This window comes from Salmo salar, chromosome ssa27, assembly GCF_905237065.1.
Source record: "Salmo salar chromosome ssa27, Ssal_v3.1, whole genome shotgun sequence".
NCBI lineage: Eukaryota > Metazoa > Chordata > Actinopteri > Salmoniformes > Salmonidae > Salmo > Salmo salar.
In genome coordinates, this window is record NC_059468.1 from 14881266 (window position 1) to 14904157 (window position 22892).

A 22892-nucleotide genomic window follows, 5' to 3' on the forward strand; every position below is an offset into this window, starting at 1 on the left:
TACCAGTACTGAGTCAATGTGCAGGGATACGAGGTAGTTAAGGTAATTCAGCATGTACATGTAGATAGGGGTAAAAGTGACTAGGCAAGTATGCAATCAGGATCTTAGTTTACAAAACATTAATAACACCTTCGTAATATTGAGTTGCACTCAGTACTGCCCTCAGAACAGCCTGAATTCGTTGGGGCATTAACTCCACAAGGTGTTGAAAACGTTCCATGGGGATACTGGCCAATGTTGACAAAAAATGCATCCCACAGTTATGTCAAGTTGGCTGAATGTCCTTTAGGTGGTTGACAATTGTTGATACACACAGGAAACTGTTGTGCGTGAAAAACCCAACAGCAGTTCTTCACACTACCATACCCTGTTCAAAGGCACTTAAATCTTTTGTCTTGCCCATTCACCCTCGCCTTACACAAAAATAATGCCATTTTGAAACTGCCGTAAAAGTGCAGTAACTGCAGTCGACGGTGGTATTTTGGACGCAGTAATTGTAGAATAACTGCAGTGTACTACACTGGAACTGTAGTTACACAGTAAAATTACTGTAGTAAAAAAAACGGTGTTATTTTGGATGCAGTATTTGCAGTATACGGCAGTTATACTGCACTCTGACTGCAATCTTTTTTCATTAGGGTCTGATTGGCATACTTGCACAATCCATGTCTCAAGCCTTAAAAATCATTATTTAACCAGTCTCCTCCCCTTCATCTACACTGATTGAAGTGGATTTAACAAGTAACATCAATAAGGGATCCTGGATTTACCTGGTCAGTCTATGTCATGGAAAGAGCAGGTGTTCTTCATGTTCTGTACACTCTGTGTATAATAAACAGAGTAGCAACAGCGTATGTGAAAGTGTGTCTATGTGCGAGTGTGTATGGGAGCATATGTAGTGTGTGTGGGGGTGCTTTGCTGGTGACACTGTCTGTGATTTATTTAGAATTCAAGGCACACTTAACCAACATCGCTATCATAGCATTCTGCAGTGATTTGCTATCCAATCTGGTTTGTGCTTAGTGGGACTATAATTTGTTTTTCCGGCAGGACAATGACCCAAAACACACCTCCAAGATGCATCAGATGACCTGGCCTCCAATCACCCGACCTCAACTCAATTGAGATGGTTTGGGATGAGTTGGACCGTAGAGTGAAGGAAAAACAAGTACTCAGCATATGTGGGAACTCCTTCAAAACTGTTGGAAAAGCATTCCAGGTGAAGCTGGATGAGAGAATGCCAAGAGTGTGCAAAGCTGTCATCAAGGCAAAGGGTGGCTACTTTAAAGAATCTCAAATATAAAATATATTTTGATTTAACACTTTTTTGATTCCATGTGTGTTATATCATAGTTTGATGTCTTCACTATTATTATACGATGTAGAAAAGAGTAAAAATAAAAACCCTTGAATGAGTAGGTGTGTCCAAACTTTTGACTGGTACTGTGTGTGTACACACACTCTCTCTCTAAAGGGGGTCCTCTCTAAAGGGGGTCAATGTAAATAGTCCACATTGCTGAACTGTTAATAAAATGGCAGTCTTGTGGCTTGGGGGTAGAAGCTGTTCACGAGCCTTTAGTCCCAAACTTGGTGTTCCGGTACCGCTTGCCATGCGGTAGCAGAGAAAACAGTCAATGGCTTGGGTGGCTCAAGTCTTTGATAATTTTTAGGGCCTTCCTCTGACACCGCATGGTATAGAGGTCCTGGATGGCAGGGAGTTTGGCCCTAGTGATGTACTGGGCACTAAACACTACCCCTGTAGCGCCTTGCGGTCAGATGCCGAGCAGTTTCCATACCAAGCGAAGATGCTCTCAATGGTGCAGCTGTATAACTTTTTGAGGATCTGAGGGCCCATGCCAAATCCACTACAGCCCCATCAATGTGAAGGGGGGCGCGTTCAGCCCTCCGTTTCCTGTATTCCACGATAAGCTCCTTTGTCTTGCCCATGTTGAGGGAGAGAGGTTGTTGTCCTGGCACCACACTATTTCATTGACTATCTGAGATTGACTTTAATTTATTAGGCCTAATTAATGTATCTTTGCTTTGCACTGCACTGAATGCACAGTTTTTTTTAATCTGTTCTTAAGACGGACTTGTATTTTTCAGCAAAACAAGGAATTACTCGCATTCATTTTATTAAGATGAACCATTAAATACACATTATTTACAACCATGAAATGTTACAGAAATCTGAATATCAAATAAACAAAATGTGAAACGTTTATTCTGATGTGATACAAAATTATGTATTTGGTGAAAACAGATTTTTTTCCTTAAAAAAAGCAATGGTCCAATACAAGAAAGCAAAGCAATCGACAAAAGAAGTACATAGGAATAATATCGTCTTTGAACGTGAGTCAACCATATGCATACTTGTCTGTTAAACTTCTGTCATTTGGAGTCATTTGTCCACTCAACTTCATTAACAGTTTAACAATAAGGCCAGCCTATTGAGAAAAGAAGAGAAGCACATGAATAAGCAATTTCATGTAATATTGCCCAGATTAAACTCTAGAGTTAGAGCTGTACGCTACGGTTAATATTTTCCTACAAATCATACAATCTGCACTGTTTTCCAGGCTACAACACATTGATTCAACATAATCACAGGTACATCCATTGGAATGACTTGGGAAAGGTCCTATAGTTACCTGTTTGGTGTGCACAATGAAGTTCATCTTGTTTTCCAGACTGTGAATCTGGAAGTACTGATCAGCGTGCCCTAGCTGCCACATGAAAGAGCCATACTCCAGACTGATAAGAAGGACCTACAGATACACAGTAGAACATATGCACAAGTATCAGTAACAGGGCATTTACATGAAAATGTAAAAAATATACAAAGCTTTTAAAATCGATACTTTTGAGGCGTTCTTTCTATACTTAGACATTTACATCCATGCTTACTTTGTGACCAGTAGATAAGAATGTATTTGTATTTATTAGGGATCCCCATTAGCTGCTGCCAAGGCAGCAGCTACTCTTCCTGGGGTCCAAACACATTAATGCACTTGCATTACATATGAAACAAAAGATAAAACAGTACATCATAACATTATTACACCACTACATATGTACAATATTACAATGTACGTGTGTGTGTAGATTCGTGTGCTAGCGTTTGTGTGCGTATGCGTGAGTCTGTTCCTGTATCTCTTCACAGTCCCCGCTGTTCCATAAGGCGTATTTCTATCTGTTTTTTACATCTGATTCTACTGCTTGCATCAGTTACCTGATGTGGAATAGAGTTCCATGTAGTCATGGCTCTATGTAGTACTGTGCGCCTCCCATAGTCTATTCCCCGACTTGGGGATTTTAAAGAGACCTCTGGTGGCATGTCTTGTGGGGTATGCATGGGTGTCTGAGCTGTGTGCTAGTAGATTAAACAGATTGCTCAATGTATTCAGCTTAAGTATGTTTCTGAAGTATGTTTCATGCGTCTTAGTATACTACTGTATTCTGTATACTGCATGGTTAAACAAGGTTCTCTCCAGTGAAGTAATACAGTTAAATAACTTCAAAGTACTAAAGTCATTCTTTGGGGTATCTGTACTTTACTATTTATATTTTTAACAACTTTATACTTTTACTTCACTACATTCCTAAAGAAAAATATGTACTTTTTACTCCATACAGATCATACAGATTTACTCCCTGCCACCCAAAAGTACTCGTTACATTTTGAATGCTTAGGACAGGAAAATGGTCTAATTCACACAATTATCAAGAGAACATCGCTGGTCATCCCTACTGCCTGGCAGACTCACAAAAAACATGCTTTGTTTGTAAATTATGTTTGAGGGTCGCAGCATGCCCCTGGCTATCCATAAATTAAAAAAATAATAATAGAAAATGGTGCCTTCTTGTTTATACTTTTACTTTTGATACTTAAGTATGTTTAAAACCAAATACTTTGACTTTTACTCATGTAGTATTTTACTTGGTGCTTTTACTTGAGTCATTTTCTATTAAGGTATCTTATCTTTACTTCTACTCAAGTATGACAATTGGGTACTTTTTCCACCATTAGTTCTCTGTATACATATACTCTGGTCCCAACAAACAAATAGCCCCGGGGCACCTTGGTCTCCATGTTCATGAGGTGCAGGCCCTTGGTGTTGACACCCACGAAGACGCGGATGACTTTGTGGTTGCTGGAGCTAGCCTTGGTGAAGACCTGGCCTGTGAAGAAGGCAGCACCATATGTTGGGATGTCCCAGCAGTTCTGCAGGAAGAGCCTCTGGAGGTGGTGCATCTCTTTGCTCACACCCTCACTCATACTGAGGTTCTGTGGCAGATAAGGTGAAGTAAGGGTAAGCGTTTGACCACACAGATATAAATGTATATTACACAAAAACTAAATAATGAAAATAAACCTAACCTTATACTCATGAAGAATCCTGTTTGTCCAATGATGCGCTTTGCTTTTCACCTTGGATATCGGGACAATAGATTTCAGGTTTTCCTCACTGTTGAAAACAAAACATTTACGGTTATGTCAATAGTATATCATATTACCACAGGTTTATGTACTGTACCTTATCTTTGAATATCATACCAAGATTTCACCAGTTTTAAAGAAGAGTATTATGCTAAATTGATTCAATTCAGGGACCGATTTAAGATATTTACTTAAGGAAACCCTGCTTGTGCTTCTTGCTCTCATAGTTTCCATAGATGATCTGCAGCAGCAAGCTGGCCAGGGTGATCAGCTTGCTGTCTGGGGAGGGGAAGAAGCCCTTGAGGAGGCAGTGTCTGGCCTCATCAAACAGGATCAGGATGGACAGGGGGTCCTCAATCTGGGGGAGAAGATTCAAGCCAATCATGGATGGATTAACTTGAACACCAAACCCTTGATTAGTTTAATCCGGTGTATTATTACTGGGCTGGAACAAAAGCATGCACACCCTCTGGGTTTCACTTAACCAGAGTTGAGAAAAACTGATCTACTCAATATTCAAAATCCCAAATCCTTGCTTTACAGATGCAGAATTTCCCCAAGGGGATAATAAAGTTCATCAAAATCAAATTGGTTACAAACCTTTTTCTCAATGTCGAGGGGCAGACGGACATCTCTACGGAGGAAGAGCTGTGGGTTCTCCCTCTGGGGGTCCAGGACAGTGAGGTCAGTGACAATCTCGGTCCAGATACGCAGGTGCTGCAGGGGCTTGTGGTAGGGCTTCAGCTGCAGATCTGATGGAAGACAAGACACAGAAACACACAAAGGGTATAATAAGCACAGGTAACCTGGAAATAAGATATTACAAATACAAGCATATACTACCTAAGCCTAGATATTGGGTGGCCATTTTGGATCTGTGTATGTGTGACTCACTGAGATTCTCAGAGCAAATCCAGATGGTGAAGTACTGCTGGGTGTCCTTGGAGAGCCGCATGCCCTCCATGATCTGCTGCACTGATGTGTTGTTGCCGTGCTTCAGCTCCACCGAGCGGTACGAGCCGTCCATGCGGTAGATGCGCACTTTCTCGTACTGCAGATGGAAAACACAGTTTTTTTTTATACATTTCTAAACTTAATAAAAGTCTTTGACAAGTCTGTGTAGCATACATGCACACACACTTCACACTCACTGGTTTGTTATTGGCTTGCTGTAGGAGTTTCACTGTCTCCTCCCATTCGTTCTGCTTGTTCTCTTCACAGATTTGCATGGGCGATCTCTTTTGCTGATCCTCTATGTGCTAATAAAAACAAGCAAGCAAAGTTACTTTCTAACTGCTACTTACTACTGGAAACATATTGAAGTCCTAAACTATGATGTTCCACTGGTACCAGCACAGTATGTGGCCATCATGCAAATAGGATGGAGGATATACTGTATTCAACCAGGCTTCTCCAATTCAGGTCTTGGAGAGATACTGGGTGTGCAGGCTTTTATTCCAGCACATTAAGGTGTTGAATTGGGAATTCAAACGTGTTAGAATTAGGTTTAAACCATGCTGACGGCCTTCTGCTGTCTCTCCATCCTTTGCTCTTGTCCACACCCCGGCTCAACCCTAAACCTAGCTTCACGTCCACACCCCGGCTCAACCCTAAACCTAGCTTCACGTCCACACCCCGGCTCAACCCTAAACCTAGCTTCACATCCACACCCCGGCTCAACCCTAACCCTAAACCTAGCTTCACATCCACACCCCGGCTCAACCCTAACCCTAAACCTAGCTTCACATCCACACCCCGGCTCAACCCTAACCCTAAACCTAGCTTCACGTCCACACTCCGGCTCAACCCCAACCCTAGCGTCACGTCCACACCCCGGCTCAACACTAACCCTAGCGTCACGTCCACACCCCGGCTCAACACTAAAACTAACTCTAGCTTCACGTCCACACCCCGGCTCAACAATAAAACTAACCCTAGCTTCACGTCCACACCCCGGCTCAACCCTAAAACTAACCCTAGCTTCACGTCCACACCCCGGCTCAACAATAAAACTAACCCTAGCTTCACGTCCACACCCCGGCTCAACCCTAAAACTAACCCTAGCTTCACGTCCACACCCTGCCGTAACCCTAACCCCAGCTTCATGTCCACACCCTGGCTGAAGTCTAACCCTAGTCATAACCTTAGCCATAAGGGAAAGACTATTTTCACGCCATTTTGATACCGAAGTTACTTTTTTGTAACAAGTTAGCAAAACTTAGGCAGCAGGTTAGGATAATGAGGTTAACATTAAGAAAAGGGTTAGGTTTAGCAACCCCCGTCTCAGTCTTACCCGGTCTATCTCAGGATGCTGGAGCAGAAGCTGTACTATCTGTGAGTGGCCCCCTCCAGCAGCAAAGTGCAGCGGGGAGCTCAGCTGGCCATTCAGCAGGTTGGGGTTACAGTTTCCCTTCTCCAGCAGTAGCTTGGTCGCCTCCACTTTACCATACCTACAGTCAAAACAACACCAAAGTTTTACTCTTATTTGATGATAGCTGTTCGATAAAAAAAAGATAAATAGAAACGTTATTGTCCATAGAGGACTTAACATTTACTTCAGGGAATTGGTTTACAATCTGGGATTTGTTTTTCAGCAAAATGGCACCCCGCCACTTGTTTTGGTCTACAGCTGTGCTAAAACACAACATCCCCCATATGAGAATACCAGCAGGCGTAATGGATGGGGGCCCAGTGGTCGCTGTCCAGCTGTTTGACTGAAAAGCCACTTTCCAGGAGCTTGGTGAGCAGCTCTGTGTCGCCTTCACAGGCACTGCGGTGGAGGGGAAAGTCATCCACCCACTGACGCTCCCTAGGGAGGAGACAGAGAATAGGCCCGTTCAATCACTGACTTCACAATGTCATGAAGCATTTGAAAAGGCCCAAACTCCAGAGAATGCCATACAGAATTGGGCTTGATTGAGGTTGCCTGGTGCAATGGAACAGATGGAATTGTCCCAAATGTGCAAATGTTTCCCATTTGGCACTCCAGACATGCTCAAACTATTTGAAGGAAAACATATACTATTTGAACCCTGGTCAGGAAAATGCATGAAGTTGTTTTGAAGTAAAATTTTGGGACGCTCACTCACTTTTCCTCTGTCACACTGTTAGAGCCGTGCTGCCACTTTTCTCTCTTAGGGATCTGGATTTTAGAGTAATCTGGTGCACCAAGGCCAAAGTAAGGGTTGATGATAACTTTGTCCACCTAGAAATGGCAAAAATATAGAGGATACGTAAACACTAGTTTATGTTCAAATATTTTGATGATGATACAAAGTATTACTGTTTAAAATAAAAGTATATCAGTGCAGGGCTAAAACAAAAATGTGAACTGTCTTGTAAGTCGTCCCTCAGGAGAGGATAAGGATTGGAAAAAACGCTATCATTAAATACCAAAAGTGGTTAAAGAAAATTGTGATGAATAAAAAAATATATATACCAGTTTAATTTAAAGACAAAAAAAAATTACAGCTGTGCCATATATATTGCAATATAGTGGGGAAGAGATTGTTTTGACGTACCGATTCCACGGCACATGGATTATGAACTGATACGTAAAACGAAGCTGTATTCAAAACTGAGAACTTTTCCATTTAAATGATTATACAAAATTCTTGCAACAAATAGAATGTTATATATATATATGGGGGATACAACCTTCCCAGCTCTGCAGATTTTGCTGCAAAGAGACAGAGTCATTAGATCATTTATTTTAGTAATGTCCATATGTAGCTTGTTTTTGGTCACAGGTCCAGGAATGGCTGAAGAATTGTAACATTTACCTGGAGCTAATGCTGCAGATAGCAATACTGGGTGATTTGAAAAGTCACAGTCAGCTGATCAATAATGTAATAATACTTTTAGCAAAAATGTTTAGCTTTAATTTACAATCTGTAGAAACTATGAGAATATAAAGGTTCAGAACTTTTGTTAAGCATCACAGCACAATTGAAAATAGAAATCCAATATGGATGGTGTTAAGAGACAGATGGGAGGAGTTGAATGGAGCTGAAGGGTGGGACTAATAATAACAAGATAACAAATGTAAAATATACTGTGTATGTAAACTGTATAAAGGTTCAGAACTTTTGTGAAACAGCACAGTTAAAAATATATGGCAAATAGAAATCAAACTGGATGGACATCAGAAATAGATGGGAGAGGTTGAGGTAAGAGGAAGGACCGGACTAAAAACAAACATATCTAAATATTGTAAAATAAATTGTTTCCGTAAAATGTATATAGTGTGTATAAGCCAAAGTGTTGTTGTTCATTAGTTTAGTCCAATTAGGGGAGGGTTGGCAGGAAAATATATTTTAAAAGATATTTGTATGTATGTATGTATGTATGTATGTATGTATGTATGTATGTATGAAGTACTGCAGTGCATCTCCTCCTCATGGACTGCACCAGATTTGCCAGTTCTTGCTGTGAGATGTTACCCCACTCTTCCACCAAGGCACCTGCACGTTCCCGGACATTTCTGGGGGGGAATGGCCCTAGCCCTCACCCTCCGATCCAACAGGTCCCAGACGTGCTCAATGGGATTGAGATCCGGGCTCTTCGCTGACCATGGCAAAACACTGACATTCCTGTCTTACAGGAAATCATGAGCAGGTGGCATTGTCTGGTGGCATGCTGGAGGGTCATGTCAGGATGAGCCTGCACGAAGGGTACCACATGAGGGAGGAGGATGTCTTCCCTGTAACGCACAGCGTTGAGATTGCCTGCAATGACAACAAGCTCAGTCCGATGGTGCTGTGACACACCGCCCCAGACCATGACAGACTCTCCACCAAATCGATCCCACTCCAGAGTACAGGCCTCGGTGTAACGCTCATTCCTTTGATGATAAACGCGAATCCGATCATCACCCCTGATGAGACAAAACCGCGACTCGTCAGTGAAGAGCACTTTTTGCCAGTCCTGTCTGGTCCAGTGACAGTGGGTTTGTGCCCATAGGCAACTTTGTTGCCGGTGATGTCTGGTGAGGACCTGCCTTACAACAGGCCTACAAGCCCTCAGTCCAGCCTCTCTCAGCCTATTGCAGACAGTCTGAGCACTGATGGAGGGATTGTGCGTTCCTGGTGTAACTCGGGCAGTTGTTGTTGCCATCTTGTACCTGTCCCGCAGGTGTGATGTTCAGATGTACCGATCCTGTGCAGGTGTTGTTACACGTGGTCTGCCACTGCGAGGACGATCAGCTGTCCGTCCTGTCTCCCTGTAGCACTGTCTTAGGTGTCTCACATTACGGACATTGCAATTTATTGCCCTGCAGTCATCATGCCTCCTTGCAGCACGCCTAAGACACATTCACGCAGATGAGCAGGGACCCTGAGCATCTTTCTTTTGGTGTTTTTCAGAGTCAGTAGAAAGGCCTTTTAGTGTCCTAAGTTTTCATAACTGTGACCTTAATTGCCTACTGTCTGTAAGCTGTTAGTGTCTGAAAGACCGTTCCACAGGTGCATGTTCATTAATTGTTTATGAGTCATTGAACAAGCATGGGAAACAGTGTTCAAACCCTTTAAATGAAGATCTGTGAAGTTATTTAGATTTTTATGAATTATCTTTGAAAGACAGGGTCCTGAAAAAGGGCCCTTTCTTTTTTTGCTGAGTTTATGTATGTTGAGAGAAGAGTGTGCCAAGAGTGTGCAAAGCTGTCATCTAGGCAAAGGGTGGCTACTTTGAAGAATCTCAAATATAAAATATTTTGATTTGTTTAACACTTTTTTGGTTACTACATGATTCCACGTGTTATTTCATAGTTTTGATGTCTTCACTATTATTCTACAATTTTGAAAATAGTACAAATAAAGAAAAACCCTTGAATGAGTAGGTGTGTCCAAACTTCTGACTGGTACTGTATATATTTATAAATAAATCAATAAATATATATATATATATATATATGGGGGATTGAAAATTATGTAGACACTTACATTGATGGAAGCTACAATCTATCTGTAAAGCTGATCTACCCCTAAAAATAAAAAATAAAAAAACAGTATGTGGGCAAAGGGCACTCACCCGGTTGGTATACTGCAGGTCTGAGCCGTAGAGAGGGTTCTGAATGCACATGTCAGCCTTCTCCAGTGACAGCATCTTGCTCTTGATCTCCAAGGCAGTGTAACCCATGTGCAAACCCCCGTCACTGGGTTTGCCCTCTCTGATGTAGGCAGGGTTACTCACGTTGGTCTTGACTCGGTCCGCCGGCGTGGGCCGGAACAGAGCTGGAATGGCGTGAGGCATGGTGTGCTGCTCTGCCAGCCACCTGGATAAGGCAGGTGGACAAGTTCAAAGGTCAAGGTTTAGTAGGTGACGTTCTGGTAAGGTTTACCAATGTCTCTATGGTGGGTGAATTATCTACTACAGTGCCTTGCGAAAGTATTCGGCCCCCTTGAACTTTTCGACCTTTTGCCACATTTCAGGCTTCAAACATAAAGATATAAAACTGTAATTTTTTGTGAAGAATCAACAACAAGTGGGACAGAATCATGAAGTGGAACGAAATTTATTGGATATTTCAAACTTTTTTAACAAATAAAAAACGGAAAAATTGGGCGTGCAAAATTATTCAGCCCCCTTAAGTTAATACTTTGTAGCGCCACCTTTTGCTGCGATTACAGCTGTAAGTCGCTTGGGGTATGTCTCTATCAGTTTTGCACATCGAGAGACTGACATTTTTGCCCATTCCTCCTTGCAAAACAGCTCGAGCTCAGTGAGGTTGGATGGAGAGCGTTTGTGAACAGCAGTTTTCAGTTCTTTCCACAGATTCTCGATTGGATTCAGGTCTGGACTTTGACTTGGCCATTCTAACACCTGGATATGTTTATTTGTGAACCATTCCATTGTAGATTTTGCTTTATGTTTTGGATCATTGTCTTGTTGGAAGACAAATCTCCGTCCCAGTCTCAGGTCTTTTACAGGTTTTCTTCCAGAATGGTCCTGTATTTGGCTCCATCCATCTTCCCATCAATTTTAACCATCTTCCCTGCCCCTGCTGAAGAAAAGCAGGCCCAAACCATGATGCTGCCACCACCATGTTTGACAGTGGGGATGGTGTGTTCAGGGTGATGAGCTGTGTTGCTTTTACGCCAAACATAACGTTTTGCATTGTGGCCAAAAAGTTCGATTTTGGTTTCATCTGACCAGAGCACCTTCTTCCACATGTTTGGTGTGTCTCCCAGGTGGCTAGTGGCAAACTTTAAACAACACATTTTATGTATATCTTTAAGAAATGGCTTTCTTCTTGCCACTCTTCCATAAAGGCCAGATTTGTGCAGTATACGACTGATTGTTGTCCTATGGACAGAGTCTCCCACCTCAGCTGTAGATCTCTGCAGTTCATCCAGAGTGATCATGGGCCTCTTGGCTGCATCTCTGATCAGTCTTCTCCTTGTATGAGCTGAAAGTTTAGAGGGACGGCCGGGTCTTCGTAGATTTGCAGTGGTCTGATAATATTGAAATGGAAAGAGTATCGCTTGCACAGTGCTCCTTGGGATGTTTAAAGCTTGGGAAATCTTTTTGTATCCAAATCCGGCTTTAAACTTCTCCACAACAGTATCTCGGACCTGCCTGGTGTGTTCCTTGTTCTTCATGATGCTCTCTGCAGTTTAAACGGACCTCTGAGACACAGAGCAGGTGCATTTATACGGAGACTTGATTACACACAAGTGGATTCTATTTATCATCATTAGTCATTTAGGTCAACATTGGATCATTCAGAGATCCTCACTGAACTTCTGGAGAGAGTTTGCTGCACTGAAAGTAAAGGGGCTGAATAATTTTGCACGGCCAATTTTTCAGTTTTTTATTTGTTAAAAAAGTTTGAAATATCCAATAAATTTCGTTCCACTTCATAATTGTGTCCCACTTGTTGTTGATTCTTCACAAAAAATTACAGTTTTATATCTTTACGTTTGAAGCCTGAAATGTGGCAAAAGGTCAAAAAGTTCAAGGGGGCCGAATACTTTCGCAAGGCACTGTATGTGCCACTCACTGCACTGTAAATCGCTTTAAATATCTTTTGTTATTCCCAATCCCAACTCCCCGGACACCACAAACTCACAGGAGGCTGGAAGCAGCACAACGACAGTCGCAGTGCAGCGGGGTTAAGTGCCTTGCTCAAGAGCACAACAGTAGTGGATAGTATTAATGATCTGAAACCAGCAGCCCTCCAGTAACCAATCTAGTTCCCCACTTTTTTTCATCGTCCGGCCCGAGAATTAAACCAACAACCTTCCTGTTACTGGTCCACCTCTCTAACCTCTGGTCTACCTACCGACAACGAAGTGGCCTAAATACAACAGACATGCAGATGGTACAGTAAGTGATGCTACCATTTACACTGATTTTCAGCTCTCTGATACACACCAAAAACAGTAAGTCACACTGGATCAGGGTGCCTGCTAAATGACTTCAATATGAAATCATAGACAGACTTACTTGTCCAAGGCCAGGAGCATCTTTGAGGTGATAGGGGAGAAGTGAGCACTGGTCTCGCTACACACACGTATGATATCCTGTAGGCAGTAAAAACTGGGGCTACCAGGGCTGTAGATAGGCTTGCTGTTATCTGTTCAGAAAGACCAATAAGCAGCACACAACAATAAAAAAAACATTGCTAGCTAAACTATATTATTAGGAATGGTTTAAAAAGTACATCGGACAAAAATGGACTAACACTCTTTCACTTACAGTGGGGTCCGGAATTATTGTATCCCTCGATAAAGGAGCAAAAAATACACATTTTATATAGTATTAAATAATATAAATAATGACCTATATTGTATGCAAAAAAAACATAAATTATATTATTTTATACTAATACAATTGCTAATACAATATTTGTTTAACAAATAATAAAAAGATACAGGTCAAAATGATTGGTTTTTGATGCGTGCTTGGGGTTATCGTCTTGCTGGAAGATCAACTTGCAGACGAGTTTCAGCCTCCTGAACCTGGTCATATGACACGAAAATAAAGGTCTTTGGCCACGCACACCAGCGGTGGATTTGGCCTTCGAAAGAACAATGCATATACAGAAAATACCTCATCCTAACTGTTAAATATGGGGGCGGATCTTTGATGTTATGGGGCTATTTTGCACTTGTTAAGGTCAACGGCATCGTGAACTACCAAGTACCAGGACATTTTAGCCAAAAACCTGGTTGCCTCTGCCAGTAGGCTGAAACTTGGCCGCAAGTGGATCTTCCAGCAAGACAATAACCCCAAGCACACATAAAAATCCACAAATAAATGGTTAGTTGATCACAAAATCAACCTTTTGCAATGGCAGTCTTATTCTCCAGAATTGAACCCCGTTGAAAACCTGTCTTTTTAATTAAAGAAGGCAGTCCATAAGCACAGGCGAAGGATATCCGGAATCTGGAAAGATTCTGCATGGAGGAATGGTCTAAGATCCCTCCAAAATGTGTTCTCCAATCTCATAAAACATTTTAGAAAAAGGCTCAGTGTCATGGTCCTCGCAAGGGGCAGGTGCTGGAGTATAGAAAACAGTGGATCCAATAATTCTGACCCCATCTGAGATTATTTTTTAAATTATTATTACTTCTTAAACAAAATCTATTTATCTGAGTAATTTGTATTAGTATAAAATAATAAAATGTTTCCTTTTTTTAGCATACATATAGCTCAGTATTTGCATAATTCATTTTATACAGTCTTTTTTTGCTTATCTTTATCAAGGGATCCAATAACTCCGGTCCCTACTGTTTATAATTAATGAGCATATATACCATTTCTAATAATTTATACCCCTTTATGTGTTATGTGCTGACAAGTTAGTGTCAAGTCCTACCTTTGACATTGACTGGCACAATAAAGAGGGAGACCTCTTTCCCTTCATTGTCAACATCGAGAGGGAATTTCCTCATGTGCACCACACGCTTTCCTGTGATGAACAACAGGATCAGCGCTTTGATACAATTTGTTATTTCAAATGTCTTTCTACTCTTCATAAATCTTTTACATTAACAAACGATTCACATCCAAACCTGGAAAGCTACCATAATTACAGAAAAGAAGCAAAGATGTATTTATTTACCAATAAAACCCTGGTTGTTAGAAATGGGTTTAGTCATTTCGTCTACATAATCCAAAATGCTTCTGGCTGTGTCCCCACTCGCTTGGATTTTGGTCGCCAGTAAGACTTTTTTCCGTTTCTTCTCTTTTCCTTCCAAAGGAACTTCTATCAACAGGATCTAAAGGATGGGTAATAGGGTTACACATGTTGATGGGGAACATAAACTGAACGAGAAATACATTTATGAAATCAAACAATAAGCTAAATAATTGTAATTGGCCATGAACAATATTTGGGTTAAAGTAAAGTGATATTGAAGCAGATTTGGGGTTGATGATATGGTAATATTTTTATATTTCTTATTTAACTAGGTAAGTCAGTTAAGAACAAATTATTCTTTACAATGACGGCCTACACGGGCCAAACCCTCCCCTAACCCGGATGACGCTGGGCCAATTGTGCACTGCCCTATGGGACTCCCGGTCACGGCCAGTTGTAATACAGCCCGGGATCAAACCCGGGTCTTTAGTAATGCCTTAGCACTGCCTTAGACCACTGCGCCACTCAGGATCAAGGCACAAACCAGAACTATGAACTTCCAGTGAGCTTTGCAAAACTGAGCGTCCTTACACTAAATGTATTAATAAAGGCATTGACACTTTGCATTAACTATAGTCTGCTACTCGCAGTGTTACTTAAACATGTATATGAAATGTGTATCCCACTTCTGAAATCAATGTAACAAATTCAGGGGGTAGCCCAGACTGGGACACAAACACAGTACCCTGCTACTGTCATTCCAACCCCTTGCTGCTATGCAAAGAGATCCTAACCTCTGGATGAGGTTGCTAGATGTTGCATGGTCGCTACTGTATCATATGAAATATACTGTAGTCTTACCTCATAGGCTTTAGCCCGATATTCCTTAGAGCTCAGACTGACTTGATTCTTTGGACGAATGACAGCAACAAACACATCTTCCAAGTTGTCTTGGTTGCCCATGGCGTTGACTTGCCTTCAATCCCTTTCAAGCATCCTACATAAGGACTGATTTATGAGGAATGTGAGGAGCACCATGCCTGAAATGTTACAAATAATACATCAGAATCTAATTGGGAGACAGCAAAACGTGATTATTCTATTAATAATCTATATTTTATTGTAGAGTGTCTTTTAATTATTTAAAAATAGGCTAGGCTATTACACATTATATGGTTCTCATCGCTGATCAATCTTGAAAAGATAAGACTTTTAAATGGTTAACTTGTAATGAATTACATAATATCTACAATCACATAGGCTGTTACTTTAAGGCATTAAAATGTAATAGCATAATGATAGTAACACAATTATGTTGAAAATCTTTTCAAAAGGCAAATTTGATTGCGTTCAAAAGTCAAAAGTTATGTCAAAACAAAAGTCACGCCCCGGAAACCAAGCATACTGTTGCCTTCCTCAAGAAGACTGCTGATATCACATACAGTATAAAATAGAACATGAAAAGTACTATGCGGCACGGAATTTCATTAAAGCTACATTGTGTCCTTTGAAGTAGATGTGAAACTTTACGTCAGATAACTTGAAGGCTTAGGTATCGCACTGTTACATTTTGAGAAACGCTTTCAAACATACCTGAAATTATGAGTTATCACAAACTTTAAAAAGTATAGATTGTCGGTGTTTTCATTTTCCCGGGTGTCATAAGGCATAGACACGCAGTAACAATAAACTAGGCAAACTTCTAAGCAGATATTTGTGTGTTTCCCAAAAGCATAACATCGGTTGCCGACCACAGCAAGTGAAATGGAAAAGAGTCACATTGCGCCTATACTGACTAGTTTTGACAACAGGGAACTCTGCTGGTCGGGTGGACTTAGTGCGCATATTTTTTCTTCTGAAAATGTAGAGAGGGAAATAAATTATACAGAAATCAAATCGGATATGAAAGTAATTTGCTTTGGTATAAAATAAGGCCAGGTGACCTTTGACTCATAACTTTTGTTCTAAATTCATTTGATTGGTATAAATTGTGAATATGGGCATGTTTCCAAATATTTGTATCTGCTACCAAGTGTTTTACTATGATAATTTACATGAACCCTCAATTTAATTATACATATTCTCTTACAGAAAGTGCTTTGATCAATTAATAGTCACCTATTGTGTAAGATTACTTCCCAAAGTCTAATTTCTTTGACTCCTCAACTTTAGCTCGTAGCTCCGTTTCTGAATATCAGAAACAAACAAAAGAGAATAGTGAATGGCGGCAAATGTTTTACTTTTAAACTCAGACAAAACAGAAATGCTAGTTCTAGGTCCCAAGAATCAAAGAGATCTGCTGATTGATCTGACAATTAATCTTGATGGTTGTTCAGTCGTCTCAAATAAAACTGTGAAGGACCTCTGCGTTACTCTGGACCCTGATCTTTCTTTTGACAAACATATCAAGAACATTTCAAAGGCAGCTTTTTTCCATTTTCGTAACACTGCAAAAATCTGAAACTTTTTGTCCCAAAATGATGTAGAAAAGCTAACCCATGCTTTTGTCACAATGCGCTACCCTCCGGCTACCTGGATCAAGCACTAAATAAACTTCAGTTAGTGATAAATACGGCTGCTGATATCTTGACTAGAACCAAACAAATGTATCATATTACTCCACTGCTAGCCTCGATACACCGGCTTCCTGTTATGGCTAGGGCTGACTTCAAGGTTTTACTGCTAACCTTGTGGTGGTTAATTTCTGTATTACCAAATGAGGAGAGAGACAAACTTCACACACCAGTCAGAGTTATACTTAAACTACATCTTTAATAATAAGAGCTTTGCAATAGCACTGACTTTCAACGATTCCCTATTTCTAATGAACCGTTGAGAGTGACAACACAAAAGTACAAAGATCTTTTATAGCCAAGATACACCCCTCTCACCTACATGACGAACAACAGATACATAGAATGGTCACAAGGTTAAGATTTGTATGAAAGATATCTATAATACATAGCAGACAGCATCTGCTATGTCAACAGTTTTCATTGTATAGACCAGTGTCTGGCCCTCCTACTCCAAACTGGAACCGTCTCTTCCTGGTATGGTATAGAACAAAAACACCAACTCATCCAATGGCATAACTCAATTGTCAACTCTAGATACTCCCATCTCAAGTAAAACCCCTTCTTGACCCCACTCCTGGACAAGCTCACTGAGGGGAGTGAGTCTCTAGGTCATATACTATCCCAGGATAAGTGCAACATCAGAGAGGACATACAATGGTTCCATACACTGCCATACACCTCCCCCCAATGTCAAAGGAGGGAGTGACTTGCGCACTGACATTGTGGAGACAAGTAATTTGTTCCCCCTTAATCATGCCATCCCTTCACATGGTTTAAGAATAGGTAAAGACACATTCACATATGAAAACCATGTTCCATCCTGTCTTCTTCCCTTTCTGATATTCTGCATAGCACCAGAGACATGTAAAAGACAAGTCTGACCTCTCCCCTCTCTGGGCCCCAAGTGACTGAGCCCCAGCTGAGGGAAGAAGTGCAACTGCCAACACCAGAGTCAAAAGGGATACATTCTAATAACAAGTATATCACATTAGCATATTATGCAGATAAGACATCTTAATTATCTATGTTACCCAAACTAATTCTGATTCATCCGCCACAACCTACAATGCATTAAATGGACTTGCTCCAACCTATCTCTCCGATTTAGTCCTGCTGTACATACCTACAAGTACGCTACATGGTCACAAGACGCAGGCCTCCTTATTGTCCCTAGAATTTCTAAGCAAACATGCTGGAGCCAGGGCTTTCTCCTATAGTGCTTCATTTTTATGGAATGGTCTGCCTATCCATGTGAGAGACGCAGGCTTTACTGAAAACTCATCTCTTCAGTAGGTCCTATGAATGAATGTAGTCTGGTCCAGGGGTGCGAAGGTGAATGGCAAGGCACTGATTGGACGAACCGCCCTTGCTATCTCTGCCTGGCCGTCTCCCATCTTTTTACTGGGATTTTCTGCCTTTGACCCTATTATGGGGGCTGATTCACTGGCTTACTAGTGCTCTTCCATGCCGTTCCTAGGAGGGGTGCGTCATGTCATGTCAGGCTTTTTTTTGCTATACTCGACTTGAGTGGGATGAGTCACTCACATGATCTTCCTGTCTGGTTTTGCACCCCCTCGGGTTGTGCGGTGGAGGAGAACTTTGTGGACTATACTCAGCCTTGTCTCAGGGTAGTAAATTGGTGGTCGGTTGATATCCTTCTTGTGGTGTGGGGGCTGTACTTTGGCAAAGTGGGAAGGGTTATATTCTGCCTGGTTGGCCCTGTCCAGGGGTATCATCGGACAAGGCCACAGTGTCCCCGGCCCTGTCTCAGCCTCCAGTAGCTATGCTGCAATAGTCTATGCGCCTGGGGGCTAAGGTCAGTCTGTCCTATCTGGTGAAATTATGCTACCTTGTCCCAGACCTGCTGTATTTGACCCTCTCTCTCCCTCACCTGCTGTCTCAACCTCTGAATGCCTTAATGGCCATCTACTCTTATAATATCCACCCGGTACAGCCTGGCCACCCCTCAAAGCCTGGTTCCTAGGTTTCTTCCTAGTGAGTTATTCCTAAGCACCATGCTTCTACATCTGCATTGCTCACTGTTTGTTTTTTAACCTTTATTGAACTAGGCAAGTCAGTTAAGAACAAATTCTTATTTACAATGACAACCTACCAGGGAACACTGGGTTAGCTCCCTTGTTCCCTTGTCAGCTCAGGGATTCGATCCAGCAACCTTTCGGTTACTGGCCCAGCGCTCTAACCACTAGGTTACCTGCCGCCCCAAATGTTAAAAAAAGGCCTTTATAAATACATTTGATTGATTGATATTCCCATGTGCATCAGTCTTCATCTGGCATTGTACCTCTTGTTTCTAGCATAAAGCATCACAGATTTCTACGTCGTTTTAGATCGGTATAAACAATTACGAATTGTACCCCTCAAAATCAAGGAAGGTCCCTAGGTTGGGAACCCCTGATGTATGGTGACATCATTGGCCACATAGCAAACAGAGCGAGAGAGAGATACTAGTGTTTCAGTCAAATGATTATTGTGCATACTGTAATATGGGTCATAATTTCGACTTGTTTATTGAAGACAGTGTATAAAACATTAACAGACAGTCAGAGAGTATTGACAGGTAGGCTCTATAAGGCAGCTGTATGAACACAAGTTCAAGTTAGGAACTATTGCCACAACAACAGAGTTCAGTTGACCCAAATAAATGACAACACATTTGATTGCTTTTACTGTGAATTTAGTTTCCCATCTATTCATAATATATGATTTCCTTGCTTTACTTGGTCCACTTGAATGAGTCTGGTTGCTGAGAAAGTGGGAACGAAGCTCTTCTCCACAGTTTTAACCACAAAACTCAACCTCCCTTCAAATCATTGGCCCTCTCAAGAATCAACCCCTAGCCCCTACCCCTTGGCACTTGTGTTGATCAGAATAAATTGGACAGGTCAAAGAAATGTTTGGCAAAAAAATCCAGAGCAAGGTGGAGCTACAGCCAAATTGCTTGTACCTATCCAGTTCTAAAAAGGAGTTAGAGCAGGGGTGGCCAGACTTTTTACTGAATAGCTACTGGGTCTGCAGGCTTTTATTCCATCCCTGCTCTAACATACCCGGTTTAGCTAATTAGGCCCATGATCAGCAGCTGATTAGTAGAATCGGATATATTCGAGCAGGGTAGGAACACCCAGGACATACTACACACCCAGTAGCACTCCAGGACTGGGAGTAAGGGTAATTTCTGGACAGGGCCCCCACCTCTCCCCTTCCCCAAGCTTTAGGGAAGACTTCTCTCCTCCTCTTTGCACTGACTCAAAACCTCCTGCATCTTGGCTTGGATGTCCTCCACACGCTTGGCCCACTTCTCTCGCACCTCGTCCTCGTCGTCCTCTGTCACCGCTGTGTAGGCCATGAGGGCGATCAAGCCGATGTGGAACAGGTGTCCCACCTGGGAGCACCAGTGCTCCATGACCCTGCGGTCTCCGTTGCAGTGCTCCAGGTACACCTTCAGCAGGGGCCTTCCGAACACCGACCCGGTGCCCATTACGCCCCGGTAGTACACGTCCAGGCTCAGGTCGCTCTTGTCCCTCTCATAGACCCATTCGAAGTTGTCCATGTGGCGCCGCGCTCCCTCTGGGTCCTTCCTCACCAGCGCCACCATGGAGCTGAAGGCGGCGTACTGGTGCTTGATGTACTCCTCGTACTTACCAAACGTCTCATTGACCTCGTCCACACGGATCTGCCGCAGGCATTGGCGGTTCTTCGCAGAGATGCTCTCCAGCTTGCCGTGCACCACCTGGAAGTCCTTGTCCAGGGCGTGCGCCTCATCGCCCACCAGGCCTATGCGCACCACCCCCACCAGGGAGGAGACGATGCCGAAGAGGGGGTTGATGGACGAGGCGAAAGAGGATACCTTCTCCACGCAGCCCAGCACCTTGACCGCTGTCTTTCTGATCTGCCCGGCGTCAGCCATCGCTGTGAGCTTCTGACTCTGACAAACAGTGAGCAAGACAGACAGAGAGAGAGATAAAAAAAGATAGAGGAAGAGGAAGAGAAAGGAGAGAAAGAGCAGACACTGTCAAGCTGAGTAGACAATGAACTGAACTGTTTCTGTTTTTCTTGTAGATGGAGGATTGACCAATGTTTCAGTAGAATTCCAATCTTATTACTTTTAATGCTGCAGGCAAAATCAGGAATCTTAGTTCTCAAGTTACATTCTACACATGAATTATGTCACTGTGTCTTTTAGCTTCAGGTATCAATTTACAGTCGTAATACTCCTGAGTGACACCACTCATAAAGCCCCTAGTTGTGTAGTAAGCAACAAGTCTACAGGCCAGGGCAACAAGTCACTAATTACTTAGGTTTAGAAGCCAAGATGAACTGTTATTTCTTATTTGAAAGAGAAAGAGAGACAATGCCTTTCTAAGAGAAACATATTTCATTATCAAACTTTTCATTTTCATATTTATGACTGAGCGATCAGTTCTAATCAAGTAGAGTATTTCATTCAAATACAGGGCATAGAATGCTTCTAAATTCCAAACCCCACACAGACATCCATTTGGGTAACTGGTTTAAAGGGAGTGGCTGCTGTCCTGTGTGTGTACACCAACTGATCTGTGTGGCAGTGGCCAAACACACAAAACATTTATAATCATAGTTCATAACTTAGCTCTTACTCATCATGCCCAAGCCGGCAATGCAGAAAAAAAAACTTCAGGAAGACCAGTGGGTGTCTCGAGGGTACGTTAAGTTCGATCATTGACCTCCTATTACAGTGCCAGTTTTTCTAAAGATTAACAAAATGATGAAGGCACATGCCAATCTTCATCAATTCAGAGAACCTTTTGCCATTAGTAAATCACATTCATTTTGGTCTAACTAAATACATTTCCTGTATCTCCAACCACAAGCATGTATCATGAACCACTGATTTCCCTTTTGAATTAAATATATCTAAACAGAGTTCCTTTTCAGATAAACCCCCAAAAGATAATACAAAGCCATTGAGGATACATTTCTTATCTTTACCTGAGTTCAAGCTATTGTTATACTTCTCTTCACACAAGCTGTCAATATTTCCAAGCCACCATTTTCCAGGAGTCCCACAGTCTGAGAAGCCCAGCCTACATTCTGACATATAAGGACAGAGGAACGAGGAAACATGGCTCTTGTTCGGGCTGTGCTGATTGGATGAAGGGGAAAATGCAGCTGACTGCTTTATGGTTGTAACCCAAACAGAGGACAGGCAGGGTGTCTATTGTTTTAGGTATATCAAATACATCCACACCTTCAGTAGCAATAATTGTTTTATAGTGTTGTAGGGATAAGGGTAGGGGGAATCCATCAGAATATAATATATCTACTGTATGTTCATCAATTTGCATGCCAATTCTTTATTTTCTGCTTTCACAGTACTCAACCAACATATCACACCACAACTTTCAATCTCTCTCTCACACACATGCACACACCAGTAGAGTAAAGTACTTAAGTAAAAATAATTTCAAGTATTATACAAGTATTTTTTTTTTATATCTGTACTTTAATATTTCTATTTTTGACAACTTTTACTACTACTCCACTACATTCCTAAAGAAAATAATGCACTTTTTGCTCCATACATTTTCCCTGACAACCAAGTACATTTTAAATGCTTAACAGGACAGGAAAATTGTCAAATTCACACACTTATCAAGAGAACATCCCTCGTCATCCCTACTGCCTATGATCTGGTGGACTCACTAAACACAAATGCTTCGTTCGTAAATTATGTCTGAGTGTTGGAGTGTAAATGTTGGATCCGTAAATAAAAATAGAAAAATGAAAATTGTGC

At 41.7% G+C, this 22892-nt stretch overlaps 2 protein-coding genes across 2 annotated transcripts; both read right to left on the minus strand.

Annotated features, from left to right (window-relative positions):
• Positions 1 to 2118: 2118 nt before the first annotated feature.
• LOC106588566 (KRIT1 ankyrin repeat containing) lies at positions 2119 to 16345 on the minus strand. The gene is made up of 17 exons (XM_014177702.2): positions 16119 to 16345; positions 15387 to 15565; positions 14508 to 14664; positions 14262 to 14354; positions 12887 to 13016; positions 10469 to 10712; positions 7531 to 7646; positions 7107 to 7250; positions 6735 to 6891; positions 5593 to 5700; positions 5336 to 5492; positions 5042 to 5193; positions 4633 to 4799; positions 4382 to 4469; positions 4082 to 4288; positions 2652 to 2768; positions 2119 to 2447 (listed from the first exon to the last, which is right to left on the minus strand). The coding sequence occupies exons 2-17, from the start codon at positions 15486 to 15488 to the stop codon at positions 2358 to 2360; spliced, it is 2229 nt and encodes a 742-aa protein (XP_014033177.1). The 5' UTR covers positions 15489 to 15565; positions 16119 to 16345; the 3' UTR covers positions 2119 to 2357.
• A 3259-nt stretch (positions 16346 to 19604) lies between these two features.
• Positions 19605 to 22195, minus strand: LOC106588565 (protein rapunzel). Its single transcript, XM_014177701.1, has 2 exons — positions 22088 to 22195; positions 19605 to 21044 (listed from the first exon to the last, which is right to left on the minus strand). The coding sequence occupies exon 2, from the start codon at positions 21024 to 21026 to the stop codon at positions 20331 to 20333; it is 696 nt and encodes a 231-aa protein (XP_014033176.1). The 5' UTR covers positions 21027 to 21044; positions 22088 to 22195; the 3' UTR covers positions 19605 to 20330.
• Between the last annotated feature and the right edge of the window lie 697 nt (positions 22196 to 22892).

Bases quoted from the DNA above. Each gene is read 5' to 3' on its own strand.
- LOC106588566 (XM_014177702.2), bottom strand. From the start codon at position 15,488: ATGGGCAACCAAGACAACTTGGAAGATGTGTTTGTTGCTGTCATTCGT. The intron at 6,892-7,106 runs GTATTCTCATAT...TTTTGACTGTAG, and splicing joins CCCATCCATTACGCCTGCTG to GTATGGTAAAGTGGAGGCGA. The intron at 4,289-4,381 runs GTTAGGTTTATT...TATCTGCCACAG, and splicing joins GGATTCTTCATGAGTATAAG to AACCTCAGTATGAGTGAGGG.
- LOC106588565 (XM_014177701.1), bottom strand. From the start codon at position 21,026: ATGGCTGACGCCGGGCAGATCAGAAAGACAGCGGTCAAGGTGCTGGGC.